The sequence below is a fragment of the Sminthopsis crassicaudata genome, chromosome 5 (assembly GCF_048593235.1).
Source record: "Sminthopsis crassicaudata isolate SCR6 chromosome 5, ASM4859323v1, whole genome shotgun sequence".
NCBI lineage: Eukaryota > Metazoa > Chordata > Mammalia > Dasyuromorphia > Dasyuridae > Sminthopsis > Sminthopsis crassicaudata.
The window spans coordinates 291,967,875-291,983,271 of record NC_133621.1 but is presented as its reverse complement, the minus strand read 5'-3'; the positions used below and the strand labels follow the sequence as shown (position 1 = coordinate 291,983,271).

The following is a 15,397-nucleotide window of genomic DNA, read 5'->3' as shown; positions in this document are numbered from 1 at the left end:
ACAAGTCACTTTCTTCACCTGTCATTTCCCCAAGTATCTCTACCAGTTGATGAACAATTGATTTTTTTTCCCTCCTGAGGCTGGGGTTAAGTGACTTGCCCAGGGTCACACAGCTAGGAAGTGTTAAGTGTCTGAGACCAGATTTGAACTCGAAACCTCCTGAATTCAAGGCTGATGTTCTATCCACTGCACCACTAGCTGCCCCTACAATTAATTTTTAATATTCTTTTTTTAAATTTTTGGTTCCTGACATAACAAGTACTTAATCAATGATCACTAATTTATTGAAAGTTATCTCACCAGCAGTTTCCTAGACTTTTTTTTCCTTTCTTGGAGGCAATTAGGGCTAGCTGATTTGCCCAAATTCACATAGCTAATAAGTAATCTGATGCAGATTTCCTCCACTCCGGACTGGTATTCTATCCATTGTACTACCTAGTTGCCCCTATTCTCTTTTGAAGGGGCAGTTAGGTAGTTCAGTGGATAGAGCATTTGGAGAGAGGGAAAGTAGAAAAGAGAAGGAGAAAAAATCAGAACTCAAAATCTTACAAAAATAAATATTAAAAACTATCTTTATATGTAATTAGAAAAATTAAATATTATTAAATTTTTTAAAAAGTATCAGACTTGGAGATCCCAAAACCTGGGTTCAAATCCTGCTTCTGACACATAGAGGCTGCATTGTCCTGTATAAATCATTAACCGCTGTGCCACAAGCAGTTTTCTAAGACTATACAGAGTGGAACTGCTGATCTGCTTCTTTGGGAATTCCCTGTTCCAGAGATTACCAATTTGGTTGCTGTTGTTATTGTTGTTCAAGAAATTTCTTTAAACATTATTTTTAATTTTTTTAAATATTATTTTTAAAATAATATTTTATTTTTCCAAATACATGCAAAGATGGTTTTCAACATTCACCTTTGCAAAACCTTGTGTTGCACATTTTTCTACTTCCCTTCTCCCTTCCTCTTCCCCGAGACAATAAACAAAACAATATAGCTTAAATATGTGCAATTCTTCTAAACATATTGCCAAGTTCATCACACTGCATAAGAAAAATCAGATCAAAAGGGAAAAAAATCATGAGAAAGAAAAAAAAAAGCAAACAAACAATAACAAAAAAAGTGAAAATATTATGTTTCAAACCACAGTTAGTCTCCATAGCTATCTCTCTGGATATAGATGGCTCCTTTCATCCCATATCTACTGGAATTGCCTTGAATCACTGAATTGTTGAAAAGAACCAGGTCCATCATGATTGATCATTGCATAATCTTGTTGTTGTATACAATCTTCTCTTAGTCCTGTTTATTTCACTCAACATCAGTTCATGTAAGTCTTTCCAGGCTTTTCCAAAATCAGTCTGCTCATCATTTCTTATACAATATTCCATTATGTTCATATATTATAACTTATTTAACCATTCATCAATTTCCAGTTTTTAAAGCACATTATTAAAGAATTTTTCTGTATGACTTCTTGGCTTATCATGAGACTATCTTAAAAATATTTTATTTTTCCAATTACATGCAAAGATAGTTTTCAACATTCAAGATTTTGAGTTGTTCTAAATTTTTTTCTACCTTCTTTCCTTCCTTCTCCCCTCCCCAAGACAGCAAGCAGTCTGATATAGTTAATGCATGTACAATCAATCATCAGACTCTCAAACCACTGAATGGGAACCAATGCCCAATTCTGAGGAAATCCTTGGCCTGGACCCAAGAGAACCTTGCCCATGTAATACTCGATAAATTCTTGCCAAACTGCATTATTGAATTCATATGGTCAAACAGCAAACATTTATTAAAAACCAGCTATGTTCTGGGCATTGTGATAGCCAATTAATGATTACACATTTAGTAAGCACCTTTTATATATCATGTGTTGTGCTGTTATCTATTCTTAGTTCTCCAAGACAATCAGTGCCTGTGTTAAGACCTTATTCAAAAAATAATTAGTTTGTGCCCTTGAGAAATTCAAGTATATGAATATATATATTAAAATGTTAAGATTATATATATATATATATATATATGTAGTTATAAAGTGTCGGTAAGACAGGTCATATTATAAATTTCTGTATTTTTGTCATTTGTATGACTTAGTCTGAAAATAGGAAGTGAGAGAAGAATAAAATAGAGAAAGAGTGAGTCCTTCAGTTGTTAGAAGCCTTTTGGTGAGAAATTCTAGAGATGACTTAGTTTCCCATCTAGAATCAGATCCTGGAACTATAGCATCTTTCATTGCCTGGGATCAGAGTTCTTATCAAACCTTTATTGAAAGATTCTAGAGGTTGGTGCAGCTAGATAGCACAATGGATAGAGCATGGGTTCTGAAGACAGGAGAACCTGAGTTCAAATCTGCCCTCAGACACTTAATACTTCTTAGCTATGTGACCCTGGGCAAGTTGCTTAATCCCAATTGCCTCAGAAAAGAAAAAGAAATATTCCAGAGCTCAGAGGATCATACCATCATAGATTGAGACCTTTACAGTTATTAAAAACTTAGTCCACCTTCTCCCTCATTTTTTATAGGTGAAAAAACTAAGGGCAGCTAGGTGGTACCATGGATCACTTAGAATCACAAAGACCTGAGTTCAAATCTGGCCTCAAACCCTAGCTGTATGACCCTAGAAAAATCACTTAACACTTTGCCTCAGTTTCCTCATATGTCAAATGAGCTAGAGAAGGTTGTTCTTATTGTTGTTTGTCCTTCGTTTTCAAAGAGAACTGGGATATCAGGGAGGGGATGCCATGACATGCAAGTGAAGTGGATTCAATTGAGGGAGGGCTGTACAAGGTCACCAGCCTCACTTTCCCCTCCAGAGTCATCTGGGTTAAGTGGCAAAATCTAGATCAGGAAGACTGGACATGACTTTGGATGAAATTCCAGTTTCTTTGCCAAGAAAATGGCATGATAGGGTGAGGAAGAGTTGGACATGATTGAAAACAACAGCAGAAAGCAGAGGTATGGACAACAAGGCCTCGGAGTGGAGCTTTACTAGAGAATTAACCACCATCTCTGATATGTTCAGAATGGGAGGGAAATTTTTGTCGTCTCAAGTAATTTTTCTCCAATGATTCTTTTTCATACTTATTCATTCTTGCTTTCACGTTTTTATTTTATGCATTTATTTTTAAAGTTTTACTAATGATTTTTGTATTTTTCACCACAATTTCCTTGGATATCCTCACTGTTGAGTCCTCTTTGTAACAGGATAAAGCAATTAAATAAAACTGGCAGACTACTCCATAAGAACCACACCCTACTCTATTCCCATGATTCTCCAGTTTTTTATCAGGAGGATGGAAGCATTTTCTCACTTGTTCTCCTGAACCAAAATTAAGCACTGTAACCAGAAGTTCTCAAACTTTTTGATCCCAGGACTTCTTAAAATTCTGAACAATTGTTGTGGGACCCCTCCCCCAAAGAACTTTATGTTGATTATAGCTACTGATAGCCTCTGAATTAGAAATTTAAATATTGTTATGATGAAAATAGTCCAAACTTTGCAGACCAACTAAAAAGTCTTTAGGCTGATGCTGTAATCAATTAACCAGAAAGTATTTATTAGACTTCTATTGTGGACCAGGAATTCTGTCAGGTTGCTAGACATATAAAGGCTAAAATGGAACAGTACATCCCTTCAGGTTGCTCTATATACATATAAGTATATTCAGAATAGAGACAAAATAATGACAAGATAATTTAGGGAAGGGTTTTCCTAACCACTGCAGAGAGCAGGAAAGGTTTCATGAAGAAGCTGACACCTGAATGGAGACTTTAGGAGAGTTAGGGATCTCTGAGGTGGAGGCAAAGGGGCAGGCAAAGATTTGGAGGTGGGAAATAGAGCACTGTGTCAATAGCGCAGTAAGTAGATCAGTATACCAAGAATACAGAAGGAGAGGAAGGAAATAAAAAAAATCAGAAGATTCTAAAAGATCCAAATTGTAAAGAGTTTTAAGTCAGATTGTTTATATTTGTAAATCCTAGAGGTAATAGGGAGCCACTGGAGGTTGTTGAAAGGCTGTGACAAATCATATATCAGGGGACAGCTAGGTGGGGCAGTGGATAGAGCACCAGCCTTGAATTCAGGAGGACCCGAGTTCAAATTTGGTCTCAGACACTTAACACTTCCTAGCTGTGTGACCCTGGGCAAGTCACTTAACCCCAGCCTCAGAAAAAAAAAAAAAGACAAATCATATATCAGGTAAGATGCTCTTGAAAAATCATTGGCAGCTGGGTGGAGGATGGATTATTTAGCTGTTTAATATTGTTTTCATCTACATTATGCCTTTTTTGGCATTCTTATAGTATGTATGTTATTATTGCTGTTCTAATTACTTCACACAAACCTTCCTATAATTCTCTGAATTTCTCATATTTCTCTTTTCTTGCCCACTTATTATTATATTCAATTATATTTGATAGCTGTGATTTCATTGTTGTACCCCCTTTAGAAGCCACCATCTAGAAGAATTGCATATGTTTAACCTATATCAGATTGCTTGCTAAAGGTGGGGAAAGAGGAAGAAAAGTTTGGAACACAAGGTTTTGCAAAAGTAAACATGGAAAACTATCTTTGCATGTATTTGAAAAATAAAATGCTACTAAATGAGAAGCCATCATCTACCAATACAGATCAACAAATATTTACAATTTATAATCTTAGAAGATTGTTGTTGTTCAGGCATTTTAGTCATGTGACTCTTTGTGACCCCATTTAGAGTTTTCTTGGCAAAGATAATGCAGTAGTTTGCTATTTCCTTCTCCAGCTCATTTTACACATGAGGAACTGAGGCAAAGAGGGTTAAGTGACTTGCTCAGGTTCTCATGACTAGTAAGACTGAATTGGAACTCAGGTTTTCCTGACTCCAGGCTTGTCTCTATTGTTGCCAAGGGGAATTAAAGGGGTCAGGAATTTGGCCAGGAGTCAGTTGGGCAGGATGGGTACTAAACTCATATTGATCCTGAGGCTGGCTCTCTCTCCATCATCCCAGAATGCCTCTCATTGTGTTTTTAGCTCCTGTAACAGCCAAGCAGACATGGAAGAGAGGTATCTCCTGGGGTTTCTTTTGGTCCCTAGGGAGCTCACAGAAAGCTTTGAGCCTTCCGGGTTCTTTTGTAAGGCACCACTATTGAGAGGCCCCAATCATTACCTGAAACAACCTTTTGGCCCTAGCCTTTTACACATTAGACTATGTTTCTCTTCCCTCACACCCTTTATTTTCCTCTCACATACTGGCCACATTAAGACTTCCATTCAGGTTTCTGCCTGAATATTCAATGCCTGAATATTCAAGAACACAGAGAGAGAAATGGTTCTGTTATGAGATCTGACCTTCAGCAAAACCTGTTGCTAAGACTTCAGAGCTCACCATGGTGTGGGAGTTCGGTTTGGTTTGGTCTGTTACTCAGTTTAATTAAGTCGAAATGGGATCCTCCGATCATTTCATTAGCTCATAAAGACATTTAAGCCACAATGAACTATCTTGTGAATAAATTACACAGTCACATTTTTATTATTGGTCACAAGAACAATAATAAGTAATTTGACTTAATGCAGAGTAGATTATCAGTCCTTTTTTAAAAAAATTAAATTTTAAATGTTTTGTTTTATCTTTTTAAAAACAAGATACCATTCAACATGACAAATATGAAATATGTTTAAAAAGATTACACATATCTAATGCATATCAGATTGCTTGTGATCTTGGGGAGGGGGGAAGTAAGAGAGAGGGAGAAAAATTTGGAACACAAAGTCTTACAAAAATGAATGTTGAAAACAATCCTTAAATTACACATACCTATATCAGATTGTTTGCTGCCTTGGGAAGGGAGAAGGGAGAGAAAATTTGGAATACAAGGTTTTACAAAGGTAAATGTTGAAAATTATCTTTGCACATATTTGGAAAAATAAAATACTATTTCAAAAAAAGAAAATCATTTTTATATGCACTTAGAAAACTAAAATACTATTTAAAAATAAATAAGCATGATGCAATTTTCCAATAATCTTTCTCCCCTAAGAAAACCTTTCCTTTAAAGGAAGCAGTATAATTAAATGAAACAAAACAGTGTATTGATCATGTCTAACAATATATACCTCATTCTGCACCTGTAGTGCCCCTGTCTCCCTCCTATCTGCCATTCCTATGGAAACATAGATCATTTTAGAACTGGAAAAGACCTATGAGATCATGAGGTCCACCCCATTTTACAGATGAAGAAAATAAAGCCTAGGGAGGTTAAATATCACATAAGTGGTAAGTATCAGAGATAGGATATAAATTTATGTCATCCAACTCTCAAGTCAGTGCTCCTTCCCCTGACCCATGCTGCCTGTCCAGATTGTGTTACATTGACTCAAGTCTGGTCTTTTTTTTTTTTTCCAATGCTGCTTTCCCAGTATTGTGGTCATTGAGTAAACTGTTATGTTGCTCTTTTTGTTTGATTCTATATCAATTTATCATCTTCCCATATTTTTCAGAATCCTTCTTATCATCATTTCTTATGGAATAATAATACTTTCTTTCACTCATATAGGACAATTTATTCTGCAGCCAGGATTCTTATTTCTCCATCTCCTTTCTGTAGCTATTTACTTTAAAATTACTTTTACCTACTCCAGGAACCTCAAAATCCAACCACTATGATTTTGGCCAACCACTATGAACCATGGGATTTAACAGCAGATGGAACATACAATTGAGTAGAAATTGTAACAAATAGTTGAAGGAAGGGTTTGATTCTCTGTGCTTTTACTTATCTCTGTCTTCTATTAATATTTACTCCCGATAAGAAAATCCAACAAGCTTGCCTCAAGGAAGTTGTTAACCAAAAAAAAAAAAGTCCCCAGAAACACCAAATACACAAAAGAGCAGTGGTTTTTTGTGGTAGCAAAGAACTGGAAATAAGTAGGCGGACATTGATTGGGGACAGAAAAGTAAGTTGTGGTACATGAATGGAATAGAATATCACTGTGCCAGAAAGAATGATGAATATGATGAATGTGAATAAATAAAGGAAGACTTCAATGAACTGATGCAGAGGGAAATGAGCAGAATAAGGAAGAATATTCACAAAGCCTTCAATGAAAAGCAAAATGAAATATAAAATCTGTGTCAGAGTTTGGAGTTAGAATCCGTGGGATTACCTATGTAATTTGGGCCACATTATTTAGCTTGTCTCTGAGGGGTTTCATTTATTCATCTATAAAATGACCAAGAGTGCTAGAGCCAGCTCAGACTAGTTTATGAAGAGCCTATTGTTAAATTTTCACTGTGAGCCTTTACACATCAAAAATCAACCAGTGCTACAAATCAGAGCCTGATTGATTGATTGGCTAGGCTTAAGGAAGTAGATAGAGAGAGTATTAATAATACAGGTTAATCTTACCAGTGTGACTCCAATAGGAACTGCCAATGAAACATTTTCAGGAGAGAGATGGTGGAGGCAGTTAGATCTATTAGTTGGCTATTAAGCTTTTAGGAAGCAACTACTATGTGCCTATATTATTCTAAGTGCTCATAAGCTAGTGAGCACAAATAGGCACAAATAAGCAGAGTCCTGGACTTGGGCCAGGTCCTGCCTGCTCAGATTAGCAGCATGATCTTGACTAAGTATTCTGCTTCCATAAATTGGTTTCTTAGTAAGAGGTTGTTCTCACTAGTCTCTAATATCTCTTCCAGCCCTAAACCTAAAACGATGTCATAAGTCATGAGTAAATCTCTACCTAGAAGCCTCATTGTGAACTGCAGGTAACCTGGAATCAAGGAGGCTGTGCCAATAGAATTTAAACTCTTGTTTAGCAATCCATCAGTAAGTTGGTCTGCATTTATCAGGCACCTACTATGTACCCAGGTACTGTGGTAGGTAGTGAGCATACAAAGGATGAAACTGTCCTTACCCTCAAGAAGCTTCCATTCTACCAAGCAGGAAAAGCCTAATAATATACAAGCCAAACTCCTGTTGTTGATGTGTTTTAGGGGAGCAATTCCTGTTTCCAAATGATGTGTTTGGGGTTTAGCACCAAATGGTGGAGTTCGAACATGTGAAGAATTCATGATGGCCATTCTCTTTGGCCATTTAGTTTATTTTATCTTTGGTTTATTTAGGAGACAAATATTTCATCAAAACTCCAGTCTCTCTCTGCCAACTGCAACCAGCTACTCTGGACCTCATCATTGCATGAAATAAATATTTCTTTCTTATATTTAGTAACTAATTATTATATTAGGAATAAGCTTCTCCCTTTTTCTACTAACTCATCCAGAAATCAACTAGTGTGGGAAATCTCAAGGATTCGCCCAGGCTAAGATCTTAACAAACAGTAAAAGAAATTCTAAGTCTGGGCTAATGAGTGCCCTTCTTATTGTGTTTGCTCAGACAGGTCTAGGAAATGTGGATCCTCCCTTTTGTTAGGTAATATAGAAATTGATGTCTCTTTTGACCAAGATTTAGGAGATTCAAATCATATACCTCAAGACCCTCATTTTAATATAACCACATCTACTCTTTGAAGGGATTATAAACTGCAATTCCACCACTATTAAAGGTCTAATAAAGATAGCCAAAAAAATGTTATTAATAACCTGGGGTCTTATTAATTAAATTATTAAATTACTCAGAAAATGTCTCTCAAACTTTTAAAATTGTCACACTAAGGTCCAAAAGGCTCTCTAAGGAGAGGTCAACAAGCAGGAGATGGAGCATTTGACTATATAGCAACTTCCCCAAACTGCTCTATATAAGAAAGGTGACCAACCCAAACCAATATAAAGTTCCACATCATTGAAATCACATGACCTAGAGGCACAGAAACATTTGGGAATCAGTTCAACTCAATAGCATTTGGGTGGCTCCCAGCTACCACTGGTTTTCCAGGATGTGGTAAGATCAATGAGGCCTTTCCCAGTAGCTCTGTTTTTCTTCCAGGTTTACTCAAAGCTTATCTTTCCACCTCTGCCAGCCACCATTAGGGAGGCTGATGTTTGAGTTGGGCTATTAACCTATGACTGGGTCTTTTGTCATAGTACCTTCCATAATAAAAATCCAAATTACCTCTGCTTTTGCTAGAAGGACTAACAGACTACGTGGCTGGCTTTTTCCGAGTTCCAGACACACAACGGTCAATCAGTTAATCAATCATCATAACCATGGGGCCATAAATACAGAAACAAAACAGGTCTTGCCCCATCCAGGGCCTCATCAGATGTGAGGGGGATGTGGGAGCATGTGAGAACCAAAAGCATCATAAGTAGATAGCTGGAAAATTAGGCTTGGAATTAAAAGACAGTAAAGAGTTCTGTCCTAGAGACTGGCTCTGTGACCCTGGGAAATTTAACTAGTCTCTCTGAAATCTGGTCTTCTTATTGGGAAAATGGAGCTAAAAATAGCACCAACTATGTGTGAGTGTGGCTGTGAACATCAGAGGAGACATTACATTAGACTGGGAGCTCCTCAAGGAAAGGGATGCTTTCTGTGTGTCCTTACTACTTAGCACAGTACCTGGCATATGTTTAAGAAAATATGTAAAATTTTTGTGTGCGTGTCTTAAAGCTCTATATGAATGCTACCAATTATTATTAAAAATGAATATAAAATATCTCAAGGGTGGAGAGACACCAGCAGCTGAGTGATCAGAGGAGCCTCATGTAGCCTCTCTCTGTCTGTCTCTCTGTCTCTCTCTGTATGTGTATATGTGTGTCTCTTTCTCTGCCTCTGTCTGTCTCTGTCTGCCTTCTCTCTCTTTTTGCCCCTTTTCTCTCTCTGTCCTTTTTCTCTTTCCCCTCCTTCCTCCTCCCCTCTGCCAATCTCTGTGTCTGAATTTCTGTCTGTCTCTCTCTGTCTCTGTCTGGCTCTGTCTTCTCTCTGTGTCTCTCTGTCTCTGTGTTTCCTCTCTTTCGCACCTGTGCAATCTCTGGACAAGCTTTCTCTTAGCCTCAGTGAGATGGGGATAATAATAGAACCTCACTTCCAGGGTTTTATGAGGTGAAAAGGAGATCATATTTGTAAAAGCCCTTTGCACACCTAAAAGTGTTATATAAGTGTGAGATAATGTTGTAATGATTATTATTACCCAATAGAAACATTGCATGGGGCACCTGGCTTTGTTAAACCTTTCTGAGAAGCTAACATATTCTGCCTTGACCCCTTCTTTACTTGAGTCCAAGGGAGGTGGAGTTGGGTAGCAAATTATCATTTTCTCCTTTTGCCCTCTGGTGCAATTTGATGCCAGGAGATCCGTGGCGGGTTTTTCCATTGCTTTTCAGAGCTATCGCCAGCCCAATTCCAAAGGCAAGGAAGAATCAAATTCGGCTTGTTGCTTAGTTCTTGCCAAGGAGGGCACACAACCACTGTGGTTGACAGCTCGAGGTAGTGGGAGGACAAAGGAATTAATAAGTAGGTTCACATCCAGATCTTCAGTTTCACTGGGATATATGTGTGTTACTTCCCTTGTGGAAACTCCCTCCTACAGCACAGATGGGCAGCTCGCCTGTAGCTTATGCTCCAAGAATGAAGTGGCTTGTTCTTGTTCTCACAGCCAGTATTTGTCAGAGGAGGACTTGAATCCAAATCTTTTCTGCCTTCAGAGCAATTCTTTAACCTATTACTCAATGAATACAATCAAGGAAGGAATAAAATTGAGGAGCCCCAAATGTGTCTTAAATCTCACCCCCCACAATAAGGATCTTTATCTGAGCTGGTTCTTGGAAGTCCCCTTAAACACTTTGTACTAACATCGGTATCTCTTTTTTTCCCCCTACAGAATGAAATGTGCTTAGCTACCCAACAACTTTCCAAACAATTGCTGGCATATGAGAAACAGGTAATGTGATTCAATCCTATAAAGCATTTATTAATCACCTGCTGTATTCTAGGCACTGTCCCAGGTGCTGAAAGTGCAAAGGAAAAAATGGAAAAATTGCTTTCCAGGTATTTCTATTCTAATGACTTGATAAGGGTGTTGATAAAGGAAATTTTATGATGGAATTCTCCAAACCATTGTCCTCTGTAATAATTACTAGTAAATTGAATTAGCATTATTGGGTTTTTAAAATTGTTCTTGTTATGTACACACTATGTGTTCTATGAGTGTTTACTGCAAATGATAGCAGAGGCAAGGAAAGAATTTGTGAAGGGCCCTTGCAATTGAAGAGACACAGTCCTAGAAATAAATAAAATCAATCAGTACAAAAAGAGAGATAGCTGTACTCTTGTAAAATTTTACTGTTTCATAGAGACAGCCCTGACTTGAATAGATTAAAAATACTGGTGTAAGGGACAATCTGACATAATGGATAAAACTGGCTGAAGAATCAGCAAGACCTGGTTTAAGCCCCACTTCTGAAATAGTGGCTATGTGATCCTGGGCAGGTCATTTTACCCCCTGGTTCCCCAGCAACTTTCCAAGAATCAAAGTTACAGAGAAGGTACTAACCTTCATTAATAGAAAGTTTCTTCCTCACTGGAAGTTCTCTATACCAGTAAAATTACAGGTTCAGTCCAAAGGGGGGGAAAGATTATAGATAACTAGACCACTATTGGAAGAGTTGATAAAATAAATAAGTCATTTAATTTCATTGCAATAAAAAAGGATATGGGCCAATAATGGGGCAGCCAGTGTCAGGGAAAATATATGGATTGATAAGGTGGGATGGAGAAGAGCTCACACCATCTCTTCTCATTAGCCAAGGAAGGATTGTCCAGTTCTAAATCACAGTTCTTTTTGAAGGAACCCTTTCCCTGATCTTGTTTATCATGATTTTCTTCATTTAAGAAGAGCCAGATGCAAAAGCAGAAAGCAATTTCATAAAATCAGTATATTTACTCTATTGCTGATATCCATGGCACTCTGATAACACCTGGGTCTTTTTTATTTTTATTTTCATTTTAGAATTTTGCTCTTGGCAAAGGAGATGAAGAAGTCATTACTACTCTCCACTATTTTTCCAAGGTGGTGGATGAGGTAAGATTCTTGGGAAATTACCATATGATTCTCTTTCTTGGGCTTTCTTTCATGTCTTAGATATTTTTAATGTTTAATTAATTTTAATAAATAAAAATTTTAGATATCTATTAAAAATTTTTCAGGAGAGCTAGATGACCAGTTTATAGAACACTGAACCTGAAGCCATGTCTTCTTGGCTTTTTTCTTTTTTTAAATTAATTTTATAATTATAATTTTTTGACAGCACATATGCATGAGTATTTTTTTACAACATTATCCCTTGTATTCATTTTTCCAAATTTTCCCCCCCCTCCCTCCACTCCCTCCCTCCGATGACAGGCAATCCCATATATTTTACATGTGTTACAGTATAACCTAGATACAATATATGTGTGTAAAACCAATTTTCTTATTGCACGGTAAGAATTGGATTCTGAAGGTATAAGTAACCTGGGTAGAAAGACAGTAGTGCAAACAGTTTACATTCAATTCCCAGTGTTCCTTCTCTGGGTGTAGCTGTTTCTGTCCATCATTGATCAACTGGAATTGGATTAGCTCTTTTCTATGTTAAAGATTTCCACTTCCATCAGAATACATCTTCATACAGTATTGTTGTTGAAGTGTATAGTGATCTCCTGGTTCTGCTCATTTCACTCAGCATCAGTTCATGTAAGCCAAGAAGACTTAAATAAAAATCATTCCTTAGACACATTAGCTATGTGACTCAAGTTCAGTTACTGAATCCTTCCATGTCTCAGTTTTCTGCTCTGTAAAATGGAAATAATAATAGTGCCTACCTTCCAGAGTTGTTGCAATGATCAAATGAGATAATATTTGTAAAGAATTTTGCCAACCTGAAAGTGCTATATAAATGCCAACTATTGTCGTGTATGGATATATAGGTATATTCATTTCAGGACTTCATAGATCTGTGATTTCTTTGGTATGGGAACTCTAAACCCTAATACTGATTGCGAGCTATCCACAATTTATATAACTTTAAAGTTTTTATCCAATTACATTTGCATCCATGGAAGGAATTTCCACTTTTTATAACTGGATAAAATTACAGATCTGGTACAGAAAAGAAAATAAATATGTTGTTTCACCAGAGTGGGCACTCATGCTATTAAAACAGAACAACCCTTGTATGCCTTAATAGGTGATCTTTAAGAATCCCTGTGATTGAAATATGTATGCAATCACAATCATAAAAACAGTTGCCATTAAGATATTATTTTTATAGTTTGTGAAATGCTTAATATGCTTGGTCTAATCAGATTCTCATGAGCTGTAGGTCATGAAATTAAGTAGTTTCTGTGATCCCTTCTAGTTAAAGAGCTTATGAGCTATGATCACAGGCCTTCCTATGCTTTTCTTCTCTTTCATCCATCTGCCTTGAATCCAAATGTATTTTATTCTGACCAAAGCCAGCCCTAAAGGATAAGGCCAGCAAGCACAGAAGATACCAGGTGAAGGGCCTGAAATAGCCAAACTGACCTGGACTTTTGTGTTACCTAATCCCATCCAAACCAGGCTGATTTCACCAGACCCATCAGGTTCTTGTTCTCAGTTTGCTTATTTCTGTTAACATTTATTTCTGTTAAAGGTAAGAAAGGCATCCCAAAAGCCCTAAAGATCTGACTTCCTATATTTATACAGAATAAAATAATTTTTCTTTTATATTTTTAATTTTTATTTTATTTAATATTTTCCCATTATATTCAAAACAATTTTTTACATTTGTTTTTAAGATTTATCCTCATCCACAATTAAGAAACCACATGTGAAATTATGCAAAACATTTCCATAAAAGTCAAGTTGTGAAAGAAAACATAGATCTTCCATCCTAATGAAAATAAAAACTCTCAAGAAAAATTAAGTTAGAGAGAGAGAGAGAGAGAGAGAGAGAGAGAGAGAGAGAGAGAGAGAGAGAGAGAGAGAGAGAGAGAGAGAGAGAATATGCTTCAATCTGTATCAAACAGTTCCTTCTCTGGGTATTGATGGTATTTTTCATCATAAGTCCTTTAGAGTAGTTGTGGATGATTGTTCTGCTGAGAATAACAAAGTCATTTATATCTGGTCATCCCACAATATTGCTATTACTTTGTATGCAGTATACTTCACTTTGTTCAGGAAGGCCTTTGCAGGCTTTGTTTGTTGTTTGTTTGTTTTCTGACAGCATCCTGCTCATCATTTCCCATAGAACAATAATATTCCACCACAAATATGTACCATGGTTTATTGAATCATTCCCCAGTTAATGGGCATCACCTCAATTTCCAATTTTTTTTCTTGATAAGAAAGCTGCTATGAATATTAGAAAATTTTTTTTAATGTTAAATGCCTTGTAAATGTAAGCTGAGGCCCCAGCGTTTGTGAAAAGGGGAAACTAATACACAGAGGAAATAGGCAGAAGGAAACTGTGTGTTTGCCACAAATTGCAAGAATCCCCTTAATCGGGGCACTGGAATGTCCGTGGCTCAAGAACCACCATAATAGATTCTAAAATCCCTTCTAGTACCAAGGTTCATGACCCTATTTGGCGTATTCCTGGCAAAACATTTTAGTGTTTTGCCAATTCCTTTTCTGGTTCATTTTACATATGAGGAAACTGAGGTGAACTAATTTGCCCAGGCTCACACAATTAGTAAGTGTCTGAGGTCACATTTGAGCTCAGATCTTCTGATTCTAGGCTCAGCATCCTCTGTGCCACTTTGTAGACCAAGTCAGAGGATATAGGTTCAAATCCAAGCTCTTGTTACCTGTGTGACCTTGGACAGGCAATTTCACCCTCCTAACCTGTCTGTGTCCTTATCCATAAAATGAGGATGCTGAACGATGTGGCCTTTGAGACCCCTTCCAGCTAAATTCTAAATGTGATCTAATGACTACATTGTGCTGCTCCCCATAACTGGGGACAGAATGTGGTAATCTCTTCAAAATGGAACATTTTCAATGAGTGACTCTAAATGTGAATGGTTGAGGCTAAAATGGACACTGGGATCATTTGGCCAAATCTTTCATTGTACAGATGATGAAACAAGACCAGAGCAGTTAAATTAAGGGTCCAAGATCACACAGAGAGAACACTAATCCCCAACAGATCCCCAAACTGCCCTCTCTTTGGGCTCCAAAATGACCCAGGAGGAGGTTTAGCAGAGGCAGCCTGGTTCAGTGGCTTCGAGCCACATCACCTCTGTGGGCCTCAGTTTCCTATCCTGTAAATGAGAGCATTGCTGGATGTCTTTGAAAGCCCTTTCTAGCTTTGGGAGCCTAGGGTTCTTGGCCTGTTTGGCTTTTAAATGTACAGATCTGAGCGTGAATGTGATTTGTGATTAACCCAGGTAAAGCATGAGGGAAGAGACTGCTCCCAGCTGCCACCCTTGGCCCAAACCTAGGGGAGGAGCCTCTTCCCCAATGCCCAGAGAGCTTAATGAGATT

At 37.3% G+C, this 15,397-nt stretch overlaps 1 protein-coding gene across 1 annotated transcript in view; it reads left to right on the top strand.

Moving 5' to 3' along the window:
• APPL2 (adaptor protein, phosphotyrosine interacting with PH domain and leucine zipper 2) overlaps nucleotides 1–15,397 on the top strand; it is an 84,557-nt gene that overhangs the window by 22,740 nt on the left and 46,420 nt on the right. The window contains exons 3-4 of the mRNA XM_074271467.1: nucleotides 10,772–10,831; nucleotides 11,900–11,971. Coding sequence (XP_074127568.1) covers nucleotides 10,772–10,831; nucleotides 11,900–11,971 — 132 coding nt within the window. The remainder of the gene's footprint in view (nucleotides 1–10,771; nucleotides 10,832–11,899; nucleotides 11,972–15,397) is intronic.